Below are 16,311 nucleotides of genomic sequence, written 5' to 3' on the forward strand. Positions count from 1 at the left end.
AAGGCAACACGTGAAGTATAAGTTTAACTCAAAAAGCAGCACAGTTGTTTGTTTTGAACATAATGTGTCAGCACAATCTGCTTAAAAAATATTCACTTTTTCAGCGGCTGTCTGCTATAGTTTTTGTTTTGAATTCCCTTAGGCAGATATGTGTGTTTAAACCTATGGCATTTTCTTGTAGTGTTGTTGTTCTTTATTTTAAAAAATAAATAAAAATCCAGTAACTAGCTGGGTCATGATGGTACATAGCAAAAAGCTGGGGGAGAGATTTTAAACTGGTAGAAGCATGTGTACAATATTGTAGTATACTTTGGAAGGAACTTGTACTGGGGGCTTCTCAAGTGGAAGTTCTGATGGATGCAGGTATATTTTGGTGTCTAATATGAAAGAATTCTCTATGCTGGTCTAGCAGGGAAGCAAAGACTGCTTTCTTTTCTGTCTGATTTAAAAGTTTTCCAAAACTCCTTAGAGCCCCCACTGTCTGAAAAGGAGTCTTGGCTGTATTATCCATGGAATGCCTCCCGTTCCTATTTGTGCCATTGCTCCTGCCCTATATGCTAAGACCACATGTTGACTATTTCCCACAACAGAGGATGGACATGAAAGACATCAAGTCCATCCACATGTCATGTTTGTTATATCTTTCTATTAGGTTTAAATTTTCCAAAGCCAGCAAGTGGCTTTTTGGACACCCAGTGTTGTTAACTTGGGAACCCACCACCTGAAATTTGGGCCTTTTTCAGTGCCCTCTGAGAATGCATTCCTATGTTTCTAGTTACTGTGTTTAGTGACTCCTATTTGCACATTCACCAAGATGGGGGAATTCTGTTCTGAGGATAGACAATGTCCTGTATACCTAAGATTGAACAGGAAGTTCGGGGTCAACTCTAGTAGTTGTGGGGATGCGTAAATCTAGAGTGGAAATTCCATCATCATAGCTATATTAGCATTATAACTTTGTAGTCCATTTCTATCAAGGAGAGATGCCTTCCACCTCTCCCCCCCCGTGAGAAATGGAGGGAATTTACCAAAAAGTATGTCAGTGAGATGCTTTCTGTGGGATATTTGCCTTATTGTTCAAACTTTTATTCCCCATACTTATTTACTTTCAAAAGTTTGACTCCCTAGTTTTTAGTCCTTGCTATTCTAGGCCTATGCCTACAAAACTCTAGCTTTTTTGAGTATTGCCTGTCCTGCAGTAGCATTAAGCTCTCATCTTCCAAATCAAACATATATGACTGCTTGCCAACTTATCTAACTTACTAATCTTTAAGAACAATTCTCTGTAAACCCCAGTACAGAAAATCGTTTTTTCTGTTTAAATGGATATAATACAAGGTATACTAGACATAATACAAGTACAGTCCACAATGCAAGAAAAAAAAAAGCATCTCAGTTATAAAATGCATATGTGAGTTATGTAGAATTAGCATTTATTATCTGCCATCATAATTCTACTCCCAGTTCCTGAAGTGGACTCTGATCAGCTAAACGACAATGTTAAATAGTGTTAGATTTCACTGAAATACTGAAACTTGAACTTCTACAGGTGCTATCTGTTTTCTTGTTTAAATTGCTTGCTAGGAAGTAAATGCTTTCTAAATAGCGGATGCACTTCTAAATAGAGGATCTCAACTTTGTTCCATTATTGCTATGCAAATGGAGCTGTTCGTCTAAGCAGTCTGCCCAGAGAGAGAGAGTGTATCGTAGAGGTGCAGGACAGTGTTCTTCTGTAACAAGGCCCTAAGTGGCCAGGTTTGGTCATTTTAAGTGTCAGTGACACCGCTTACACTCAGGTTGGCCTCATAGCCATGTGTATATGGATAACTACATCAGCACACAGGCTGGATTTGTGCGGTAGCCGCCATGGGGACGTATGCAGGCCCTTCTGGCCATGTAGCAGCCTTAGACAACTGAAAATATAATTGATCAAAACTAATTATTATTTAACTAGACCTGGGGAGGGACCTAACATGTTTTGCCCCTAAATAGCTGAGTAGCTAAGGTACTCTCCTGACAAGTGAAAGGAACAGAGTTTTAATCCCCGCTCACCCAGAGGGGGTTTGAACCTAGATGTCTTTGACTTCCCAACATAACAGCCAAACACCACACCCAGGTCGGCCACTATCTGGTCCTTTCTCCAGCACCTCTTTTGAAACTGCATCCCCTCCAGGCAGCCGCAAAAGGGAACATATGTAGACGTGTACAGTCAGAAGCAAGGGAGCAAGCCAAAGAGTCTGTGGCTCAGTGTGGTGACCGCTGCCAAAAAGGGCAGGAGCCCTGGGTTCTAACCTGGTGCCTTATTTCCAGTGGGACAAAAACTTACACACAGCACCTTCCATTCCTTTTTTCCAGCGTCTATGTGAATGTCTCAGCTTCCAAAGGAGCACAAGTGGAGACCTTGGATAATGGCTGACCTGGGATTTTATCGTTGATTGCTGTGCTGTGAAGTCAGAAAGACCCCAGTTAAAACCCAAGTTAAAACCCCTTTTGGGTGAGGGGGAACCAAGGTCCTCTGGCCTCCCAAGTGAGTGCCCTAGCCACACAGCCATCAGGGGAAAAGACAACCAGGCTTGTTGTTTCGCATCTTGTTGCCAATGCATATGTTTGTTCCCAGTCTGTGCATGCACATAGCTGTCCATGCACACAGGGCTACATATCCATCCTGTACACACGGTATTTTCACCACTTAGTCAGGGTCTTCTAGAAAACCCTTCTGGAAATGTACCAAAAAGCTCTAGGATGATAACAAGAGCATCAAAGAACAATGAGGGGAAGCCTAGACAAATACCAACCTGCCACAGAAATGCATCATTAGCAAACCTATAATCCCCCAGCCAGGATTTGACCTACTGAGAAAGATTCGGTCTTCCCTGAATCTCATCCAGACACTTCATGAAAAATGTGGACACCTACTCCATGAATGGAGAATCAAAGAGAGTCTAGGCTGTGATTGCAGTGTGATTTTTTTTTCAGATAATGCAACACATTATGAACAATTGCACAATTGATCATTTAATGGCAATCTAAAATCAATCCATGCAGCTAGTCTAAAGCAGTCAAATGGTTATTAAGTTTGGATATTAATCTATGAATGTTGTATAAATCTTGTAATCTTAACATGTCATATAAAGGATAGAGACCACTTAGTCAAAATTGCCATATCATCAGAAACCGTACACAACCAGGAAAGAAGGGCATGTCACCCCTGAAATGCTGTTTCATGGTTAGGTGTAAGCATGCATTCTGATTGTTTTATAGGAATTGGCTTTCCCATATTCTGTACAGCAACAAAATATATATTACAAAGATTCCCATGCACTACGTTGCATAAAATTAAGTCTCTTCTGTACTGTATGTTCATGTTTTAAAAATTTTTTTAAAAAAAGACTGCAGAGCACTCCAGTCTAGGTGCTGCTAAACAGGTGGTGCCTTGACCTTAACTGCACACCCTTCTTTCTGTTTGCTGTGTGAAGTGGCACTTCATGATCAGGCTCTGTGCTTTGTTTGCAAAATGATATACCATTTATAACTGGACCTTTCAAAAAGCAGTTTGCATAACTTGTAGCAATTTTATCATGTCAGCTGCTGTCTACAGTCATACCTGAATGCATAAGCAGTGTTGTCATGATTGTTGTTTAACATCATTATACTTCAGTGTCTTTCAAAGGAGAGAGAGCAGTGCAGTAGATCTATACTACTTGTTGAATTAACATGTATCACAGAAGCATAGAAAATTTAGGGTTGGAAGGGAGCTCAGGAGGTCATCTAGTCCAACCCCCTGCTCAAAGCAAGACCACCCCCAACTAGATCATTTCAGCCAGGGCTTTGTCAAGCCGGGCCTTAAAAACCTCCAAGGATGGAGATTTTACCACCTTTCTAGGTAACTTGTTCCACTGCTTCACCATCCTCCTAGTGACAGAGTTTTTCCTAATATCCAACCTAAACCTCCCTTCCTGCAACTTGAGACCATTGGTCCTTGTTCTGTCATCTGTCACCATTGAGAACAGTCTAGCTCCATCCTCTTTGAAACCACCTTTCAGGGAGTAAAGGGCTGTTATCAAATCTCCTCTCTGTCTTCTCTTCTGCAAACTAAATCAATGCAGTTTCCTCAGACTTTCCTCCAGAAAGCCTTGCTAAAGTCCAGGTATATTATGTCCATTGCTTTGCCTGCATCCACAGAGCCAGTCATCTCATCATAGAAGGCAATTAGGTTGTTCAGGCATGATTTGCCCCTGGTGAATCCGTGCTGACTGTATATTAGCCCTTTTACAATCATCCGGGACCTCCCCCTACCACCACAAGTTTTCAAAAATGATGGCTAGTGGCTCTGCAGTCACATCAGCCAACTCCCTCAGCAGCCTAGGATGCATTGCATCCAGCCCCACAAATTTGTGTAGTTCCAGTTTTTCTGAATAGTCCCTAACCTGTTCTTTTACCACTGAGGACTGCTAAACCTTCTCCCCAAACTGCTGCCCAGTACAGTAGTCTGGGAGCTGACCTTGCGTGTGACAACTAAGGTAAAGGCAGTGAGTACTTCAGCCTTTTCCTCATCATCTGTCACTAGATTGCCTCCCCTCTTCAGTAAGGGACCCATACTTTCCTTGACCTTCCTCTTGTTGCTAACATACTTGTAGAAACCCTTTTCGTTGCCCTTCACATCCCTTGCTAGAGCAACTCCAGTTGCACTTTGGCCTTCCTGATCTCATGCCTGAATGCCTGAGCAATATTCTTATACTCCTCCCAAGTTGTTTGTCCAAGCTTTCACTTCTTATAAGCTTCCTTTTTGTGTTTGAGCTCCCCAAGGAGTTCTTTGCTAAGCCAAGCTGGTCACTTGCCACATTTGCTATTCTTCCTGCACATTGGGATGGCTTGTTCCTGTGCCCTCAGCAAGGTTTCTTTAAAATACAACCAGCTCTCCTGGACTCCTTTCCCCCTCAGACTGGCCTTCTAAGGGATCCTGCCCATCAGTTTCCTGAGGGAGTTGAAGTCTGCTTTTCTGCAGTCCAGGCTCCACACTCTGGTGCTCTCCTTTCTTCTTTTTGTCAGGATCCTAAACTCAGTCATCTTGTGGTCACAGCTGCCCAACTTGCCACCCACTACTACATCCCCCACCAGTTCTTCCCTGCTTGGGAACAGTAGCTCAAGAAGAGCATGACCCCTAGTTGGTCTCTCCAACACTTGCACCAGGAAGTTGTCTCCAGTGCTGTCCAAAAACTTCCTGGATTGCCAGCACACCACTGTATTGCCCTCCCAGCAGATGTCAGGGTGATTTGAAGTCCCCCATGAGAACTAGGGCCTGTGATCTGGACACTTTGGCTAGTTATCTGAAGAACATCTCATGTACCTCATCCTCCTGGTCTGGTGGTCTATACGAAACACCCACCATGATGTTACCCTTGTTACTGTCCCCTCTAAACTTAACTCAGATACTTTCTACCAGCCAGTCTCCAGTCTCATACTGGAACTCTGAGCAGTTATTCAGCTCTTTTACATGCATTGCAATTCCTCCTTCTCTTCTCCCTTGCCTGTCCTTCCTCAACAATTTGTATCCATGCATGACAGTGACCCAGTCACGTGAACTATCTCACCATGTCTCTGGTATTCCGATCACCACGTATTTCCTTGACTGTGCAAGGTTGTCCAGTTCTTCCTGAGTGTTTCCAAGGCCCCATGCATTTGTGTATTCATACCTGAGGTGGCTACCCAATTGCCTTACTTTCTCAGGAAGAATGAGGCTACCCCTGTTGCCCCTTCCTGCTTCTGCTTCTTCCAGGTCCCCCACTTCCCCACGTACATCAGGGATTTGTTCTCTACCCTCCAGTGAGCCTTTTAAACCCCTCCTCACTAGGTTAGCAAGCGTGTGTGCAAAGATGCTCTTCTCCCTCTTTGTCAGGTGGATCCCGCCTTTCCTAGCAATCCTTTTTCTTAGAACAACATCCCACGATTAAAGAAACTGAATCCCTGCTGCAATTAACACTTCGAGGTTACGGATTTTAGGCCCCTAGCAGACATTACATTTAAGACACAGTTAGTTTGTTAATCTGTCTTGTAATACAACAATTATAATACAAATGTATAATAATTTTGTGCCTGGTTTCCATCATACCTTAAATTGAATGTATGGCAGGGATAGGAACACACTGGGGTCCTGGCTGGATCCAGGACCACACTGGGGCTTGAACCAGCCCCCATGCAGTCTCTGCCAGCTGAGATCAGCTGATTGCTGGCCAGACCTGGGACTGCACCAGATTCCAACTGACTCTGGTATGGTCCCTGCCAGCCAACAACCAACCAAGTAGCTGATCATCAGCTAGGTCAGGACTGAACCAAAACTCCAGACAGTTATGGTGCAATCCCGGCGATCTCATGATGCAGCTGATTGTTGCTAGCTCCCTCGGCTTGCACCAGGTCCAGTTCAAGCCCCACTGCAGTCCTGGAAACAGGTGGCAGTCAGCTGGCTGCTGTGCATGCATCCCAGCCCAGCATCCCTTTGCACTGGCAAATAGGGTGCTATTGGGAACTAATCCCTGATCCCAAAATCATGCGTCCCACCATACACATATGGCCTGGCAGGAAGCATGATTGTTGGGATTGGAGATAAGATCCCATTGAGCCTTTAAATTAATATCTGTCAGTGGCCTTAGTTATGTTAGTGGTAATGTTAAGTTTAAAACTCAACTAGAAAGTTTGAAATGATACATCTTCACCCAAAAATGAACTCACTTTTTGAAACAAGTTTTTTAAAGATATCTCTAACGTATTTTGGTGGGAGGTGATGGAAGGGCATTGCTGCCAACTCTTCTGTCTCTTGGCATTCTCAGAATTTCCCTTACAAGAGGCCAACTTCCACTTGAGCCTGACCTCACTTGTTCAGCATAAGGAAATGCAACACGCTCCTTAGGCACTGCCAAGCTCCATGTGCATGGTGCCAGTAGAACACTAGCAGGCTCTTCAGGGAACTTATTACAAAATCCTTTTGCATGTGCTTTTTAAAAATCTCTGCAAACTGGACAAATTATAGCCAGATTACTCAAAGACATGTAGGGCCTTTAGGTAGATCTTACCAAATTTCACCACTTATAATGGCCTACCAAACTAAAGCTATTTTAAGAAACGTCCATGAGTTGTCCCCTTCCCCTCAGAATGTATGCATGTGTTTTTTCCTGTGCTCAAATTAATGAAGCAATTTCACTGATATGTTTAAAAACAATTTGCTTCCCAACTACTGAATCTGTCAACTTTCCACTCCAGAAGTTTTTTATGTAGCTGCAAACGTTTGGCACAAAATCGATGGTATTCACCTCTGCTATCTGTGTCAGTATATCCTCTACCTAGAATTGCAGCAACGGTCTGCTCTGAGTAGGGAATCCAAGGCTTAAGCAAAAATTCATGGTCTGGGTGGGCTGCTTTCAGTAATAAATAACACTTTACTTTGTGTTGGTGCATGACCATTACTATGTGGAGCTGATTCTGTGTATGAATATGTCTGGGTTGTATTTGTACAAATGAAGATTTATATGCAGGGTAATCATATGTCATGTTTTTTCCTGGAACTGTCCTGTTCTAAACACCTGTTCCAAGTGTACCAGCTTTATTCAAATGAACACTTATGTCCCATTTGTAGAAAGCTCTTCTCTCCAGCCAGGGGGAGTGATAGAGGGCAGTGGGTCCTCCAGCATTCCAGAATACTCCACTCTGCCACCCTTCTCCCCAGTACACTTAGCTGAGACTGAGTTTGGAGATAGCTGAGCATGTTTCAGAATGCCAGAGGACCTTTGAAAAGGAAAGATTTGGGTAACCCTTCCCAACACATCAGCTTGTCCATTTTGAGAAATATGGTTGCCTCATTTATATGGGAATGTAGCCAATACGTACAAGGAGGTGATACCCTTGTAATAAACTTAACATGCATAGTTTGGTGCCATCTCTGCCCCCTGCTGATTTCATTTAATCCAATTGCTCTGGGGCCATTTCTAATTCCAAAGAAGGTACCTTACAACACTTACTCCAAAGCAAATGCCATTTATCCTAGCTATAGTTTTCACTACAAGGATGCATGGCTGAATATTCTTTCCCTCTCCTCTCCATCTCTAGTATGGAATGCTACTCTATCAGAACTACAGAATCCCCCAGCAGAGAAAAGCTCTGATTCCACACTTCTCCACTCCAGTGGTAAGTCCCAAAGTTTACTTTCAGATATGTGATTATTTGACATCTTTCCCTCCATTACCTTTCTCATAGTTTACTTTATAAGTCTGCTTTTTAGAACCAGAACACTGAACTGCTCACAAGATCCATAAGCAGAAACTTAGATTGTTTTTGCCTTTCTGTAAGGTCATTGTGGCATAGGTTTCCCAGCTTCCAGACATGTTTAAATATATCTGCAGCTTCTCACAATCCTTTTTCAATCTGTTAAACAACTTCGGTTACTCCTATTCTGAACTGCAGTTGCGCAAGAGGAACAAGGAAAGAAAGAAAGAAAAGGAAAAATACTAAAAACGCCCCCTATAAGTCCTCTTCAGTCTCCCCCCCCGCTTCCAAGATACCTGTTTTGTAACTGATGTTTTGTACGCACCTCTCTTTACTGTAAAACTGAATTCCTCATTAGTCATAATAGCTTTGAGAGAGAAAAGAATGATTTTACCTTCATGGCTTTGTCCAATGACAAAATTACAATGCTTCATATTTTTTGACTCTGTGTACTTCTTGGGCGGTTGCTGATGGTGTGTAGTGCCACACAGCCCATTGCTGCTGTGGTCATAAATCAGAATCTTCACTCTAAATTGAAAAAAGGTAGCTGAAGGTGCATGGCCATAGCTAACTATGAATGGAATTGCTAGACCTTCTGAGGAAGCACTTGCATAAAAGGATAAGAGAATAAGGCATTTGAAGAGGGGTTTGGCTTTGATCTTACTCTCAATTATATTGGATCCTCATTACAAATATTCGACATGCAAAGAATCAGGAATTAAAATAGGGCACTGTTAAATGTGAAAACATCCTCTTGAAACTGGGACAGGAGTTGGATGGCAGGTGCTCTCAAGCTGCATCTTTTTTCCCCCCTCTTTCTCCTTCCCTCCATTTTGAAACAAGTGAAAATTCTTTTTTCAGAGAAGCGTATCCGAAAACTCGCTAGTAGCAATGGATTTTTCGGGACAAATAGGAAGAGTTATTGAAAATCCTGCAGAAGCACAGTGTGCCGCCTTAGAAGAAGGACATGCTTGGAGGGTAACTGCTTTGTCGTCTTTGTTTTCCACTTGAACACACAGTGCACTATGAAGTTAGTACAGCGGGTGGTTGCAATCTAGCTTAGCTCCAACTTGAAACATTCAAGCTGCAAGCATGCAGAGTTAAAAGAGTCAGTTTCAATCTTTAGCAAACCTGTCTCATTCACACCAACCTTCTGTCACTGCTTCTCTGTCCCTCACTAGTGTCCAGAGGAAGGTTGAGGGGGAGAGCAGACTCACCAGAACTTTACTGCCAGTTTGCAAAACCACTCTCTGAGGAGGAATATGTCAGATTTTATGCTTCCCCCCATGGAAGAGGCTGGGGCTCTGACTAATGGCTTGCTCCCAGTAAGTTTAATTGCAGAATATACAAGAGTCAGGACCTCTTGAAATGAAAACCAATGTAACTTGTTTGTAGTGTTGTGTGGACAGACACTTGCAGTACAGATTTTCCCACAGTCTCGTCTGCTAGGGACCTGAAGTCATTACCTGAAGCACTAGGTGGTGCTTTCTGTCTGGGAGATGCACCCTGCTCTGCTGAGTGCATAGTGCTCTCTGATTGAGCAGAAGCAGACCAGATAGGTTTTTGTTTGCTTTTTTTCTGTCATTGAGCTTTCAGGCATTAAGAACTGGCTTTTATATTAAGCCACCAGAAATGTGCTATGGCTTACAGAATACCACCTCCCTCCCCAGATCTGCATCTCTTTTTTTTTCTTTTCCTTGCATTAGATTTACCCTATCTCTATTTCTTATATATTGAATCTGTGTGCATGTGCTCTGATTCTCTAATGCCAAGGTTTCGTGCCATATTTAATGGTAACTCATTTCTTCTGTAGAAACGCAGCACAAGAATGAACATCTTAGGTAGCCAAAGTCCACTCCATCCTTCCACACTGAGCACAGGTAAATTATGTTATGTAGTAATGAAACGGGGTTAGGGGGGAAAAGAGGTGGGTGTTGCAAGGTGTTAAATGAAATAATGTTCTGCATTCTCAGTTTTTACCGATTTTCCCCCCCCACCCAACTGATAAATTCCCTGATATTTTTTTTTTTAAAGTCATTTGGTTTTTACTGATTTATGCCTGATTTTCAGTTCAAATCCCTGTTAACCGGCATGAGTGGGGAATGACCCGTTCCCCACTCATGCCGGTTAACAAGGATTTGAACTAAAAAAACAGGTGGTGCCAGTAAGCTAAAAGTGATGCTGTTTCAGTTACCTGAGAAACAGGTTTCTGGCCAGGGTTGAGGGAGTGGTGGTGGCAGCAGCCGCCGTTGGAGCAGGGGAGGTGAGGGGGTGGCCATGGCCATGTGGAGGTCAGGGAGGGTGGCTGGAACTGCTACCTGGAGGTGTGGGGCTCCTGGCTCTGGCTCTGGCTCCAGGCAGGGTCACAGAAATCACTCCCAGGGCATGCAGGTCCCACATGCACTCCAGCGGCTCTGGCTGTGGCCCTGCCCTGGGAGCTGGGAGCCCCAAGCCCTGCTGGGGGGTGCAGGCGGGAGAGTCCGGCCCTGCTCCCAGTGGCAGGGTGCTTCCCCTGGGTGCTCAGAATGGATGGCATCAGCCTCTTCCCTGTGCTTGGGGCAGGCGGCCATCTGCTCTTGTCCGATGTGCAGATCTGGGGCACGTACCCCCCGGGAAGAGCCCAGACCAGCCCTCCAGCCTGCAGCCCCTGGAGGGCCCATAGTGACAAGGGCTGTGCCCTACACCCACTGACAGCTCCCCCCACTTTGCTCCCTGCTGCAGCCCCAGGAGCAGCTGAGGGGTTACACTGTGCCCCTCCTGCTGCCCCTTCCCTAGTGCCAGCCTTTACTCCCCCCCCCCCCCCATTTAAATCGATTTCCCCCCTTTTCTTCCTTTTACCCCGATTTCATCCTGGTTTTTATGTTTCAAAGATAAACTCCAAAACATTCCCAGATTTTTTTAAATAAAAATCAGAATGCGGAACACTATGTATGAGTGTAGTGTAGGGGTGGAAGCCAGGCCTTTAAAACTCAGATTCTAATTTCAGACACCTTTAAAAGTTTGAACTTGGGGTGAAATTGTATCCATATCTAATGTCAGGGTACCCAGGAACTTACTTGGTAAAATAGAAGCTATTAAATATATTCAAGAGGCTAGTGACAAAAAATTGATGTCATTCACAGAAACTTTTAAAACATCACTCAAATTTTGGTTCCAATCTTAAATTGTATGAACTGGACTCAATTCATGTTTCCACAATTTAAAAGCAAGCAGTCAGTCACTTGTGATGGTCATTGATTTATAATCTGTAAATCTTAACAACAGGATTTTCCCAATGTCTTCATATTGTAATTTTAAAATGATGTGACATTTGGTTTTTATGAAAAAAGTTGTATATCCTTTTTTTTTAAAACAATACTGCAACAGTATTATGCTTTTAACTTCCTTGAATTTCTGGAACTGAAGGTAAAAATCCTTTATTTAATGTTAGCTTTTTGTAGGCTTTTTAAAGTTTAATGGCAGTGAGGTAAGGGCGGGACGTGGGGGGCTTTCTCTGTTGCTATGGTTTACAATATCTTTGCCCTAATTTTTTATTATTTTTATGGAGGAAAAATATTTGGAGGCATCTCTAGTTATGAAGAACTGAGGGAGATGGTTTTCATTCTGTTCTAATTCAAATGGCTAATGAGTTGAGTTCAAACTTTCGTTGCCTTCTTTGTCAATCCTGACATAACTTAAGTTTTTAGCCCCAGGGCTGAGTTTTTTTGGAAAGCTATGAAAACCTCTGTTTTAATATAACTGAATACCTACTCTTGCCTACAATTTTACCATCTGTAGGCACTAGTGTCTTGAAGGATCTATAAAGGATCCTGAATATGCTGTCACTTTTTTTACCAATTTTTTTCATGTCTTGGCAGATATTTTATCTTCTCTAATAAAACTTAAGTTATATCTCTAAAACATGCCAGTAAAAAATATGATGATGTTGTTATGTCTAGAGAAACATACATTGTACATCTGACTGCTGTTAACCTTTTTTAACTCTGTTTCCCCATCAGTTATCCATAAGACACAGCACTGGTTTCATGGAAGAATCTCTCGAGAAGAATCTCACAGGATTATTAAACAACAAGGGCTTGTGGATGGGTGAGCATTATTCTCTAGTATGTCTTATTTACAGTTGTTCCACAAGCTTGTTATGACAGGCACTGTGCAAACACATTGAAGATTACAACTCCTGTCCTAAATAATTTTTGGGATTGGGCACTTAGATTGTAGATGCAGATAGATCATTTCTTGTGAGTAATCTGTTTGTCCTCTTCAAAGGCTTCAGTAGGACCAGTCACATAAGTGCTGGGCTCAGAGCTTCAGTCCCCAAAGTAATATATTAAGTGTACATGTAAAATTAGGTTTTGGGAAGAATGTTAAGGGCTGAGAATAACCTGTAACAAAGAAGTAAATATATATTTCTTCCTCCAAATCTTAATTTTCCTAGTAGAGTTCTACATTGAAATACTAGCAAATAGAGTTGGCACAAGAGAAGCATTTAACTTCATTCCCCTTACTTGTATTAAAGGAGGTATTGGCTTTCCCTGATTATTTCTTTTCTTCAGCAAAAAGGGACAAACATGGCTGAATGAACCCTTTAAAAATGCCTGTAGCTGGAGTTCTAGTTCTTTACAGTTCCAGGAGCATGTTTAAGTTTCCATTGTTTTCTTGCTGTAGCAGTTGTACTCAGTAGGTTTCCCTGCCCACCTTTAGGATCTAGTTGGAGCGTCCAGGCCAGTTTCTCAGGTTACAGTCAAAGCTTAGATGTTTTATGATCCTTATTGTATATTTCTGAAAGTTTTGCTAGAGTGCTTCATTTATGGCTCACTGGTAGTACACTATGTTTGGGAAATTTAGCTTTTACTTCCTTGGCCAACTTTACACTGTTGAACTTTGGTGCAGGTTGCTTTCTCTTGGGAACATGGTAGCAGTTCCTCTTGAGTTTTTATATGGAATGGAATTAAATGTTGCAAGAGTGACACTTACATGCTTCACAGCCCACTCAACATGAAAGCAACTGCTTCAACTGCGAAGGGGAGGTCTTGTAGCAACATGGTTCTCCAAACTGACCTATTACCCCAGTGTTGCGGGTTCTACATGCCTAGAGATCTGGGGGAGTTAAGTCTGGTCTCTGGTGTTTGACTTTGATTCTTAAATGTGAATGACAGGAAATAGAAAGTCACCCTAAGAAAAGAACTGGAGGTCTTTTCTAATGGCTCAGATCAGGCCCAGAAGACCAATAAAATGCTCAGTTGATGTTTCTGGTGCTTGGCTGTCTCTTCTGATTGTAACTAAGAGTGTGTTTGCACTGCTGCTCATGTAGACCTACCCAATCTAGCTTTAAACTACCAGCTCAGAGCTCAGTACAAGTGAGCCTCCCGTTTTTCTGCCTATCATCTTGAGCAGTTTTTAAAAGCCCTTAAAGGGCTGTGTGGTACTTCGGCTGTCCTTTGAGTAGTATGTAGAGCAACTAGTTTAAAGCTAACTCTGGTGTGCCGATACCACGTGCAGTGAAGTATACACTGGGCTTGTCTACACAAGACACTAAAAATGCAGTAGACCAATTCCGTTGTGTGTTAGCGCATCATGGCAAAAGCCGTTGCTAATGTGCTGTAGAATTAGTCTACTGTGCACAAGTGTCATGTAAAACATGCATTGGCACTACTGCGTAGTAGTGCCAATTACAGTGCGTTAAGTTAGTGCCTGTTATTACAGGTACTAAACTTAATGCACCGTAAATATGGCACATTAGTGCACATTTAGATGTACCTGAGGGGAAGTTTGCTATCTAGGTGAAGATGCATAAGAAATTCTCTTCTCCAGGGGTATTATCACTGATAGAGTGTTCATTTCTCTTTGGACAGCATGAGTGTTCTTACATTGTAGCAGACATCTAGGCTTACAGAGGTGCTGTAGGAAGAGGGGGACATTACTCCATCTGTGTGGAGTTAAAAATCACAATATAAGCTTATAAGGTGCCAGAGTGTATAGCCAAAACACTGAATCCACAACAAAACAGAAGGCTCTGAAACATCTACGAAACAAAATGAAACCATCCAAAATGTTTCGGAGGCACCTCCCGGGAATAGTCTGGCACAGCCCATCATCCCTCTTTTTAAAGTGCCAGGAGCCTGGGGCCGGACAGGGGATGGGGCCGAGCAGGGCAGCCATGGGGACCGAATCAAAATAGAAACAGTGATTCAAAATGAATCACTGTCCCTCCAAAACAGCTGAATTCAAAATGGAAATGAAACACAGCCATTTTACACAGCCCTACCAGGAATATACTTGACTATTTCTTAAGTTTGATGGTAGCTTGCATGTTCATGGTATCTAGCCCAAGTATTTTCCTGCCCAATGGTCACAGTGCCTCCTGCAACTGCCCAGACTGGCTTGCTTCTCCTGCTGGCGGCAGAACAGGGGAGCAAACTCTGGAGAGAAAAAAAAGAATCAGGCCCCTTGGAACTCATGTGGTACATGACCAGCCTGCAGCAAACCCTGTATGCCACTGATAGCCACTGACCACTGTCTGGCTCTGAGGGGCTCTCTTTCTCTAGATCTGGCCTCCATGTCACTACTGGCTGAGCTGCCACTGACTGGGCACCACCTGAGCTCTGAGGGACCCAATCCTTTTCACAGCTTAGGTAGCACCTGGACAGCTGGCAGCCGGGGCAGGGGCAACATAGGGATGCGGGCTCTCGAGAAAACAAAGGATCAGGGTACTCGGAGCTCAAGTAATGAGCCAGTCTGGGCAGCAGCAAAAAGACCTGCAGTGGCCAGTTTTTCACCTTGGGGTGTAACTGCTTCACTCAGCTGAATAACACTAAGCTGATTTGCAGTTTTTCTTGATACCTGTGCAGCTCAAGCTTTAACCCAGCTGAATTAAGTGAATTGGCAGCAATTTTTGACCAGCGTGGCAGCCCAGGAGTGTTCAGCTGTGGTGTGCCCAGGCTGTGGCAGGGAAGAATAGAAAAAAAAAATCTTCATTCTGTTTTCTTAAAACAAGATGTGTCATATGGGGGGTAGTAGGTGCAAAAATATGGAATGTTATTGGCCAATTTAACTGGGTTAGGCAACTGCCCAATTTGTGGATCACATTTTGAGATGGCTTTCATGAAGTTTAATGTGAATAAATCTTTTTGCAGCCATCCTTTTCCCCTCAAGTAGAAGGGAAATTATAGATTGTACCATTTGTTTTTGTCTATAAATAATAGCAATATCTGTTCTTTCCTAGGCTATTTCTCCTCCGGGACAGCCAAAGCAACCCAAAGGCATTTGTACTAACACTGTGTCACCATCAAAAAATTAAGCATTTTCAAATCTTACCGGTAAGTATGTACTTTCCACATTAAAACAAAGTTGGGGGGGATGTCAAGATGTAAAAAAATAATTATTTTACAAAAATAAAGCACCAGTGCAGTAAAATATTGATGCTAACATTAAAAATAAAGAGATTTCTCAGCATTTCTCCATGCCTCTTTAATTATGCCCTTTACAATTATTGCCTGGGCTGCTGGAGGAAATATTCGAGTCAAGGTAGAGAAGCAACATAAAGAACTATGACCTTTGCAGCTCTTTAAGATTACAAGAAATAGTTGCAGTGGTCTCTATCACACTAGAACCCATTAATGAGATTAGTCAATCCAGACAATTAGCCCTGAATGTTTAGACAAAGTAAATACCAAATACCTTTTAGCCACTCAAATGGCTTTTGTGGTCTTCCCTGCTGTTGTCTTCCCAATACACTGACCAGCTAACAAGTCTTTGAGGAGAATTCTTGCTTTACCTCATGAAGAGCTGTAATTAAAGACTTATACAGACTTCATTCCCCAGAGTGCCTTTACTCTTATTAAAAAAAAATTTGAACTGGGATTACAGCTCATTCCTTTCAGTGAAAGACATAGGTACTCACTCAGCATTTTGGGCAATCAGACCATTAATAGCTTCTCTTCAGGCCACTCAACCAAAGCAACTTGAATTTGTGAACATGTCTCTGATAGTGTGGGAGTCGCAACAGGAATGCTTCTCTTGTTTTGCTGGTACTACTAATCTGTTAAGCAGATGGGCTCT

General features: G+C 42.8%; 1 protein-coding gene across 3 annotated transcripts in view; it reads left to right on the forward strand.

Moving 5' to 3' along the window:
- Positions 1-16,311, forward strand: part of GRB10 (growth factor receptor bound protein 10) — a 185,249-nt gene that overhangs the window by 165,265 nt on the left and 3,673 nt on the right. For all 3 annotated transcript variants that reach the window (XM_019540950.1, XM_019540941.1, XM_019540957.1), the window contains 5 exons: positions 8,098-8,175; positions 9,115-9,231; positions 10,067-10,133; positions 12,252-12,339; positions 15,476-15,569. In XM_019540950.1, the coding sequence (XP_019396495.1) occupies positions 8,098-8,175; positions 9,115-9,231; positions 10,067-10,133; positions 12,252-12,339; positions 15,476-15,569 (444 nt within the window). The remainder of the gene's footprint in view (positions 1-8,097; positions 8,176-9,114; positions 9,232-10,066; positions 10,134-12,251; positions 12,340-15,475; positions 15,570-16,311) is intronic.

The sequence above is a fragment of the Crocodylus porosus genome, unplaced genomic scaffold, assembly GCF_001723895.1.
Source record: "Crocodylus porosus isolate Cpor-Errol unplaced genomic scaffold, CroPor_comp1, whole genome shotgun sequence".
NCBI lineage: Eukaryota > Metazoa > Chordata > Crocodylia > Crocodylidae > Crocodylus > Crocodylus porosus.